This window comes from Bidens hawaiensis, unplaced genomic scaffold, assembly GCF_021521415.1.
Source record: "Bidens hawaiensis isolate Kalapana, Puna unplaced genomic scaffold, B.hawaiensis_p1.1 tig00000512_1, whole genome shotgun sequence".
NCBI classification, from domain to species: domain Eukaryota; kingdom Viridiplantae; phylum Streptophyta; class Magnoliopsida; order Asterales; family Asteraceae; genus Bidens; species Bidens hawaiensis.
Window position 1 is genome coordinate 2,962,515 of NW_027491033.1, and position 10,499 is coordinate 2,973,013.

At 34.3% G+C, this 10,499-nt stretch overlaps 1 protein-coding gene and 1 pseudogene across 1 annotated transcript; both read right to left on the reverse strand.

Annotated features, from left to right (window-relative positions):
- Nucleotides 1–2,296: 2,296 nt before the first annotated feature.
- On the reverse strand, nt 2,297–5,271 carry LOC143631379 (UDP-glycosyltransferase 83A1-like). Its single transcript, XM_077100162.1, has 2 exons — nt 4,757–5,271; nt 2,297–3,357 (listed from the first exon to the last, which is right to left on the reverse strand). The coding sequence occupies exons 1-2, from the start codon at nt 5,238–5,240 to the stop codon at nt 2,465–2,467; spliced, it is 1,377 nt and encodes a 458-aa protein (XP_076956277.1). The 5' UTR covers nt 5,241–5,271; the 3' UTR covers nt 2,297–2,464.
- A 4,190-nt stretch (nt 5,272–9,461) lies between these two features.
- On the reverse strand, nt 9,462–10,017 carry LOC143631390 (UDP-glycosyltransferase 83A1 pseudogene; annotated as a pseudogene).
- Nucleotides 10,018–10,499: the final 482 nt, after the last annotated feature.

The window sequence follows — 10,499 nt, forward strand, 5'->3', positions numbered from 1 at the left end:
ATTAATTCGTTGGTTAAATGGGTCATGGGTCAGTAAATAAAGTGGTTTGGTGAATAGCTAACAAGTCATGTGCAGGGATTTGGTCCAGATTGATCAAGTTTTATGGGACGTAAATGTGTGGTGTTGGAGTCTTTAAATAAGGTAGGAGTGGACTTAGTGTTTTTTCCATGTAGTTTTTATCTTTCATTGTTTATTATAAATAGATGAATAATTTATGTTGTTATGCAACCTTTTGATTTACCGAATACACAGGGTTATTTATTTGTTTCTTTCATCTTTGCATATAACGCATAGTGTGTTTGTGTGTTCATCCGGGCCTGAAACAGCAGGGCGTGCTTACCTATATATGTACATTCATAAAGTGTATGGCATACGTATGAAGGCACATACGTACCTCATATACATACGTTCAGACATAAGTACCTACATAGATAAATTGTATGTACATATTTTATAGTGCTTTGCTTTGAATAATATTATAATGCATTTTATGTTGCTCTACTACTATCAATCTGATAAGCAATGTGCCGATGCTATATGAAATATTAGTTATTTTAAAATACATTTGTATCATTGCTAAACGCATTTATTTATAAATTACAGTTGATTGTAGATGACAGTTGGTTATATATTTGGATTATTAATGTAAGTGGTCATGTTAGTTTGAGATGTCTGCTGATAAATATGAGTTTATGTGTATTAAGCATTTTATTTTATGTTTGATATTCAACTATAGTAACTAGAAAGCTAGTTTTAGATGTGGAAGTTTAATGTTTTTATCATTAGTCTTTTTTTGGTTGGAGTTAATGTTTTCTAAGCTGTTTTAGATAGCTAATTTATGTGTTTTAAGTTGTTTTAGAAAGTTGTCTATAGAAACTAGAAAGTTGTATGATGTTAGATATTGAAAAAAAAAGACGAAAAGGCTAGTTTTAGATTAATGTTATTGATTTATTTTTTATTTAGTTTTTTGTAAACAGGCCGAGAGGCATTTGGCTTTTAAAGACTTCACAAGCTCAAGAGAGTCGGGTTTTATGAAAATCAATATTAAGCACATGGTGGATGACGATGTGACTAGAATGACATTAAAAGACGTGACGTTTAACAATGTTAATTGCCCAGATTCTATCATCGAACATAAATACGATAAGATTACATATTAGAGAGGTTCTAAGTTCGAATTAAATGTTTGATTGATCAAGGAACAGTAGAATAAAAGGCATAGTTGTTGTCTATTTATAATTTGAAGGAAGGATATTTGTTGTCTAGGTCTCTAGAATGTGAGTTTTTAATTTTTTTTTTATTTTTTTTCCGTAATATGTTTAAAAGTTTTAATGTATGAAGAATATCATGTTTGAGTTCACGAAGAACAATATTGTTGAAGAAATCTTGTTTATCTAAGGATTAATAGTATGTTGTGTAGGGAATAATTAATGTTATTATTTAAGTTTCTACGTAATGTTAAATTACATTATATTATTGCTAAGACAATAATAACCAATACTATTTAATATAAATATTATGGCAGCTCTTAGTTGCTACGATGAACAATTAAAATACATAAAAAATAATAAATAAAAAAATAACACTATGACTTACCAAATATAAGAAAAGTTATATTTACTATAATACCCTTATCGTTAAAATAAATGATAAATTGAAAGAATAAATATGATTGGTTGAATTCATTTCTCGCACTTCTCGCACTAAAAACACTTCTGAAATGAACCTAATCCTATCCCCATATATATATATTAAAAATAAAATAAAAAATTTCGGCCTATTGGGGTGCAAGGTCAGTCGACCACCGGCCTTGCACACAGACCGCATCTTCTTGGATGGCTGCTCCGGTCTGCCTACCATCACCATAGTGACCATCATCCGCCTTCATTCACCACTGTCAACCACCACAATACCTGTGAAAACTCAAGCTCCGACCACTGTTGTTCTACATATCCAAAATACTAAACCTTTTTTATTCCTTAAGGCATAAGTTAACTGTAACGTATACGATATGGTCAGGTTTAGGCGCCAGAGGTCTCCTAGGTAGCAACCCTTCTATCCATGGGCATGTTATTTGTCTACATTCCACACACTCCAAACTCTATTAAACTTTTCTATGAATGAAATTATACTGTGTATGATTGTTGTGGTTAACATTGTAGTACAAAGTTATAGGTTTACCAACATTGAGATCTTATACAAATTATATAAAAGACTACATTCACATTAATTGCCCATTCTTGAATTTCATTTGTAGTTAAATACCCGTTTTACCCAATAAATTTAGTAATATAGTGCAAATTAACGGTTGAGTAACATTAACATACATAATTTTATAAAAAGTCGACATGCTTTTTGGGCTACATGAAAATAATGGAAAAGAAAGCACACATGAAAACAATTAAAAATATAAATGTTGTGCATTATCATTTGCACGTTTCATTCACACAACATATTAAGCATGTTATTCCCCTTCCTTTACCCAATCAATGAAGTTGTTGAGATTTTTGTCGGAGGAATTTCCTTTTTGCAAGCAGTCAATCACTGTTCCTTGCAAATTCAAAACATTTTGTTTGATTGTGTCGTTACTGAGAAGTTGCTCCACTTTACTCTTGATTTCTCCTCGTGTAACAATACCTGCATCGTCTTTGTTTAAACCCACACCAGTTTTCCAGACATCACATATGTATGTCTTATCAAAAAACTGATCAGTAAAGTATGGCCAGCACATGAAAGGAACCCCATTGCTGACACCTTCCATGGTAGAGTTCCAGCCACAATGACTCATGAAACAAGCCACTGACGGATGGCTTAGGACCTCTTGTTGAGGTGCCCAGTTGACGATTTTCCCAAGAGTACCTATGTTGTCCATGTAACCATCTGGGTATACATAGTCCATACTGCCACCTGTACTATGTCGAACCACCCACAAGAATGGCCTTTTGGTATCTAAGAGTCCCAAAGCTAGCTCTTCAAACTGCTTCTGGTTGAAAATTGTGATGCTTCCAAATGCCACATAGATGACAGAGTTGATCGGCTGTTGATCAAGCCATGTTAGGCAAGTGGTGTCTTCATTCCAGAAGTGGCCTACTTGCTTTGTCGAGTTGTTGGTCGCTAAAAGTGGACCAACTGGCAACATCTTTGGAAATAGGGTGAACGCTCCAAGCTCCAGCTCCATGGCTGAATTGCAAATTATTCGGTCAGCTATTTTTGTTGCTTCATTTCCCTCAAGAAATAGGTAATCAAAGAAAACTTGGTTCATGATTGGGTCTCCCGTACATACCCATACAAAAGTTGTAGGGTCCAAGAGTGGCATGGACGTTGATAGCCGAACCATGTCATCCTTTAAAAGTTTTCCTGAAATAAAAGAAATTTTTTATTTGGTTACCTTCTATTACATGATATAAGGTTGATAAAAGCTCGGACCGAGTTTAAACGAGTTCAAGTCTAAAAACTAAGTTTGCTTAGTAAAAGAGTCTGAGCCCGAGCTCGTTCATGAGCCTATTTTTAAATATAATTTTTATTTAATATAATAAATATATATATATATATATATATATATATATTAGTTATTATATATTTTGTGAAAGGCCAAGTTATATTAAAAAAAAAACAAACAGGAGTCCCGCAAGTTGCCAGAGCCCATAAGCACAATGGTACAAACAAGAACGATGAACTGTAGTTGTAACTTGTAAATGTGTGCGTGTAAATTAAGTAGATAACATATATTATGTTATATATAGAAACTATAACTATAAATACTAATAATAAATAGTTATATATGTATTTAAATTAAGGGTTAGGCTAAATGTACCCCCTGGTAGCTTGTCATACCCCCCTCCCCTTTGGAAAAACCAACTTTCATATTAACCCTTGAAATCATATAATTACCAAATTAGCACAAAAGTAAGGATTTAATATTATTTTTTTTACAAGTTGCGTTTTCTTTTTATGGTTTCGAGTTTAGGGTTTTGGGTTTCGGTTTTAGGGTTTAGGGTTCAGGTTTTGGTTTTAGGGTTTAGGGTTTAGGCTTCGGTTTCGGGTTTAGGTTTTAGGGTTTCGGTTTTAGGGTTTAGGGTTCGGTTTCCGGTTTCGGGTTCGGTTTCGGGTTTAGGGTTTCGGGTTTAGGGTTTAGGGTTTTGGTTTATTTTGTAAAAGATAAAGTGGTAAAATAAGGATATAACAAATATATATACTATTAAAATTAAAAAAAGATATTATAAATATTTATATTATTAATATTCAAAATATTAATATTAAAAAAAATAAATTAATAGTAATACTTGTTAGTTTTTAATTTGATATATGTAGTGTAGGTTATCAAATGAAAGTAATATTGTAGGGACTAATATGTATATACATAATGTCAAGAGATAATTGTAATTTATGTAATAAGTTCAGGGGGTATATTTAGTAAAAATGGAGTAAGGGGGGTATGTTTAGCAGCACCCTTAAATTGATCAATATATACTAAACATGCCGAGCATGAGCTGGACTCGAGCTTGAAAAACTACTAACAAGACTAGCTTTAGACCAGAGCTCAATTAAAAATGATCCTAGCTCGAGCACTTGTAACTTAAACGGGCGAATCTCGAGCGTCAATGAGTCCGGGATGGGCTCGACTCGTTTACACCCATAAATAAGTTAAGCCAATAGTGACGGCCCATGTGAAACATGATTAGTATATTTACCCTTTGTGTATGTAATATTTGAGTTCCAATAAAAAGAATTCGAAAGAGAAGCTTAATTATCTAACCTCTAGTGTCTATAACTTCATCGTCGATTAGCTTCTGAATGCTCATGGCGACGGCCACAACTGCAGCCGAGCATGGAGTAAAGATTGCTAGTCTGATACCCATCTTCCGAGCAACTTTTCCAACCCATCCCATGCAAAAATCTGCAACGATGCAAGTAATTTTATCCTCATTATTTTTGTTGATATCATTTATTAGCTCTTCTAGTTTGGCAGGCATGAGTTCAAACATTGCTTTGGTCAACAACCCAAGATCATCCCTATTGTCACATGGTCCCAACCCGTCCGAGATTGTAACCATGTTCATAAATTCATTCGGGACATCTATATCTGACCAAGCACTAGTGACTCGTTTGTGAATGAACTCCGTGTTCACAAAGGTGACCTTGAGACCGTTGCGGATAAAGGAACGTGATACTTCCATGAGAGGAATCACATGGCCTTGTGCCGGATAAGGTATTACTAGAACATGAATATTATTTGTCATTTTTGTTTCACTGTGAGTGTGTAGAAGACTGTATGAGAAATATTAATGGTTGAGGTTTAATTTGAGGCTCTTGTGGATGGATATAAATAATCGAGGTTACAACTATTGGTTGATTAATTTAGCGTCGGTTGTTTCTTGAGGGTTGGAAAGCAACTAATTTGTCTTATGTGTAATAGATAGTAATTTAGGAGGTGTTTAGGATTTCTTATTTTGTTTCCTTATAACTTTTTATTAAATTAATAGGTTATAAAAGTGTAACTTATGAAACTTTTTCAATCACAATATAAGCAATCCCAAACAGCTTATTACTTTTCAAAAAATTTATAAGTTATAAGTTGATGAAAATAAGCAATCCCAAACACCCCCTTAATTTAAGCATGTTTTAAATAGAGCAATTTTTTATTATATTTTATACCTACATTAATTGATTAAAACGTTTCTTGTAAAAACTATTTTTTTATAACGTAGACATAATAAAGAAAATGTACATATATAATTCACACAATAATTTAAGAATTTAAGTATGAGTTAGCTCAGGTTATTTTTCAACTAAGGGCAAATTAAGATGGGATTTTCAGAAATTGGGAGTTTGTGACGAAATGATTACGGGTTGGATTTTTACACAGTTCAAAAAGTTAAAATTTCGAGTCGAAAGCCACTCTACTTCAGGTTGGTTTCGAGTGAGTTTCGGTTCACGTTTTTGACACACGTAAATTTAGCTTGGGTCTTCAAATTCGAGTTAGTTTGGAAATTTGATATTGATATGGGTCATATTTCACACTAAGTGTATTTTGGACACTTTCGAGTTAAAACGGCCAGCTAACTAATTCCGTGTAACTTAACTAAGATTCGACATGGGTCAAACTTGCGGATTATTTCGGAAATTTAAATATGCTTGTTTCTGTTTATTTGGTGTCATACTAACGTCTATATTCTTGTTGTTAGCAGCAGTGACGTAATGTGAAGATCCGCTTCTGAATCGCCTTAATAAAAAATCAATATAATTTAAAATAACAAAACCATCTTATCAAATTGAGTGATTTTAACACAAGGAGATGGAAAACATCAATGATTGACAATAACATGCAAAATAACCCATAACCTCTCCTTTTACATCCATGCCATCTTAGAGCATTCTCATATAACCCCTTATTTGCTACGAGAGATGTTTTATAATTAATAGAGTGATTTAAAGTGTTGTGAATGAACGGTTTTTATATTTTAGAATACACAATGATATTTATGTATATTTGAAAAAATATTGTTCATCATCAATAAATTTTTAATATTTTTTTAAAGTGGTTGTGAGCGAGTGATTGAGAAAAGATAACGATACAAGTATAGAAAAATTTATTATTTAATTGAAATGGAGAGAAAAAATGTAGTGAGTTTTAGTGTAATTTTTGATTTAGAGATATGGATTGGATGAGAATGCTCTTATCACCCCACTAAATAGGGAATGGCACCAACCACGGTTTTTTTTTTTGAACGACCAACTAAGTAACGCCGGGTACTCTGTACGCGGCCCCCATAGGCTAAAGGTAGCCCGAGCCGGCCACTAGTCCGGACGGACGGAGCCCCTAGCGGTCCACCTATTGAGGGATTCACCGGATAAAACCCGACCTCCACGCCCGCCAAATGGCCCGACAGCGATGAGCCGGTAAAACCGGGTGAGATCAAGACTCGAACCCTGGCAAGCCAGGGTCATCCCTCATATCTCCCATATAAATTGGTGATAGTGAGGTTTGAACCCCCTACCTCTCACTTGTAAAGTGAGTGCTCTACTATCGAGCCACATCCAATTTATGTAGTTCTGCTCAGTGTAAAGCTAGAATTTTTTTTCCCTTTTTGTAAGTAATTTTCGATGATTAGATTTATAACTATACAGCATTAAAATTTTCGGATCTGGTCGAGTCACATAGCAAAAAGACAATATCATGATAAAAGTACATCATCACTAAAAAGACACCCAATAAAATACTAAAATACAGAGTCATTTGAAAGATAAAAGAAAATTGCATTAGTTTATAATGAAATACCTAGGGTAAGTTGATCCGTCGATCCTCTTTTCACCGTACTTTTTCAGTGAGTAATCGTTGGTCTTTACGCTTGTGACCTAAGATCCAATGATCAGAACTCGTTTTATTTCACCTCGTCTATGAGGCTCTTGGAAAGGAGTAAAGCTTCTTGGCACCATGGATTTTGTTTTTAGCCACAACTGATACGTCTGTCAACGTGGGAAGCTTCTAGGGTTTAGGATTGGAATTGGGAATTGTTGTAGGGCCTGGGGTGTGTGTGTGCGTGTGTGTGAGAGAGAGAGAGGAGAGAGTAGCAGCAGCGGCTAGTAGCTGCAGCAGCCGCTGCAATAGCGTCGGTAATAATAGTTGGTAGGAGCGATAGTAGGAGTAGCAATTGGAGTAGTAGTGAAAGAAGCGGGTAGTAGTAGGTAGTGGTAGTAATATTAGTAGTATAAATAAAATAAGGGTACAAAATGTTACTTCAACACCTTTCAAGATGAACAATGGTTGATTTAATAGGGTTGCAAAACGTACTTATCTCAAAGTTGTTAACATATAGTGGCAGGAATGATTCAAAGTAACTTGAATTATCCTTTTTTTTAAATAAGGACCAACCGTTCACTACGTTTTGAAAATTTTGAAACCGACCAACAAACCGAAAGTAAAAAAGAAAAAAGAAGTCAAACCAATTATCGATTTAAACAATTTCAAGGTTTTAACCGAACCATAAACACTTATATATGTACGTGATTAACATGTTCAAACACCCGATGCATCGCGCGCGCACTCGTCTAGTATATATATATATATATATATTATTGTTATTAGTTTTTTTATTTTTTATAGGGTTAGAAAAGACAAAACGAGCTAAAATGATGATGGAAAAGTGTGTAAAAAGTCTTCGGCAGTTAGGTGGTGAAAAGACAAATACCTAAACTATTTGTGGCCAAAAATTAAATTGTGGAAAAAATGAATTAAAAGAGGTCTGACGTGAAGTACACGAATTGAGAATTAAGCAGGATGAGAATTATTTAAAGTTGTCACATAAATTAGCGAATGTGCATGAGCGAGACTAATTCTACTTGTTGAAACTTGAAAGCAAGAATTATAATTAGAAGGCTAACTGGGCTTTAAAAATATATATCAAAGATTTGTGCTATACTTATTGGAATTGGAGTGAAGTATATAGAGGCCCACAAGAGCAATGCACATCCCACCAGAGGTGCACAAAAAACCTGAACCCGGAACCAGACTCGTAAAAAAACTCAGAACCGGTTTTTTTAATACCCGGGTTTTTTAAACCCGAACCCGTACCCGACCATATCCGTAGGGTACAGATAGGGTATGCATTTTGGCACTAAAATAGGATGGTTTCATTTATATATATTTAAGATTAAGATTCCAACTTGAGTTATGTTTGATACCTTTGATACAAAAATATCTTAGGTCACAATTGCATAACAAAAGAAGAACACATGTTTAGTGCTAGACAAAACAGTACATAAAAGACCTTAAAAAATATACAAAATAAAATGCATAAATAGGCCATTTAAAAGTAAATCTTCATCATGAGATATGAGTGTTTTTGAGCAATTGACGTTTAGATCCAAAAGACAAATCGTGAATCATAATATGATTGCTCCAACAAAATTTCTACGATCGGCTTGGAGCATAAAGTAATTTGAACGTTTATTTTTATTGGGGCCCAGAGGGACATGTACCCCTCCGAAGAAGAAAGATTCAAGGATATGCAAAGAAAACAAGCGCCTGCAGAGATTTGAACACGAGTCTACAAAAATTACGAACCAAGTAATCTTATCGATACATTATACCAAAGATATGTGAAGAAATTAAATTAGAGAACAAATAATATATACAATATGGATATATTTTTTTAAAATGAAGGCCCAAATTATTAGGGGCCTAAAACCCTAGCTTTATTATTTTTATCTTGTTGAGCCGACCCTGACTACTAACAAGACGCTTTAGACTAGAGCTCAAAATGATACCAGCTCGAGCAGTTGTATGTTAAACGAGCGAATCTCGAGCGTCAATGAGTCCGGGATGGGCTCGACTTGTTTACACACAAGTTAAGGCAATAGTCACGACCCGTGTGAAACATGACTAGTATTTAGTATTGTATATACAATATTTGAGTTCCAATAAAAAGATTCAAAAGAGAAGCTTAATTGCATACAAGTAACTATATATTATTTTGTACGTCTATAAAAGGTTATCTAACCTCTAGTGTCTATAACTTCATCGTCAATTAGCTTCTGAATGCTCATGGCGACGGCCACAACTGCAGCCGAGCATGGAGTAAAGATTGCTAGTCTAATCCCCATCTTCCGAGCAACTTTTCCAACCCATCCCATGCAAAAATCGGCAACGATGCAAGTAAATTTATCCTCATTATTTTTGTTGATATCATTTATTAGCTCTTCTAGTTTGGCAGGCATGAGTTCAAACATTGCTTTGGTCAACAACCCAATATCATCCCTATTGTCACATGGTCCCAACCCGTCCGAGATTGTAACCATGTTCATCAAATCATTCGGGACATCTATATCTGACCAAGCACTTGTAACTCGTTTGTGAATGAACTCGGTGTTCACAAAGGTGACCTTGAGACCATTGCGGATAAAGGAACGTGATACCTCCATGAGAGGAATCACATGGCCTTGTGCTGGATAAGGTATTACTAGAACATGAGTATTTGTCATTTTTGTGTCACTGTGTGTGAGTGTTTAATTAGAAGCTCTTGTCGATGGGTATAAATAATCGAGGTTACAACTGCTGGTTGATTTTTACGTCGAGTTATTTATGGGAAGTTGGAAAGCAACCCATTTGTCTTATGTTTAATAGATAGTAATTTAAATTTAATAATGTTTTAAATAGAACAATTTTTTTATTACACCTACATTAAGTGATTAAAACGTTTCTTTTAAAAAACTAATTTTTAATAACGCACACATATTTAAAAAAAGGTAAATAAGTCAAATACAATAATTTAAGAATTTAAGTATGAGTTATAAGCTCGGGTTATTTTTCAGCTAAGGGCAAATTAAGATGGGATTTTCAGAAATTGTGAGTTTGTGACGAACTGATTATGGGTTAGATTTTGACACGGTTCAAAAAGTTAGAATTTCGAGTAGAAAGCCACTCTACTTCAGGTTGGTTTCGAGTGAGTTTCGGTTCACGTTTTTGACACACGTAAATTTAGCTTGGGTCTTCAGATTCG

What these genes read in the sequence shown, in the direction of transcription:
- LOC143631379 (XM_077100162.1), bottom strand. Translation starts at nt 5,240, where the DNA reads ATGACAAATAATATTCATGTTCTAGTAATACCTTATCCGGCACAAGGC. An exon ending in TGAAGTTATAGACACTAGAG is followed by an intron (nt 3,358 to 4,756) that starts GTTAGATAATTA and finishes CTTTTATTTCAG; the next exon opens with GAAAACTTTTAAAGGATGAC.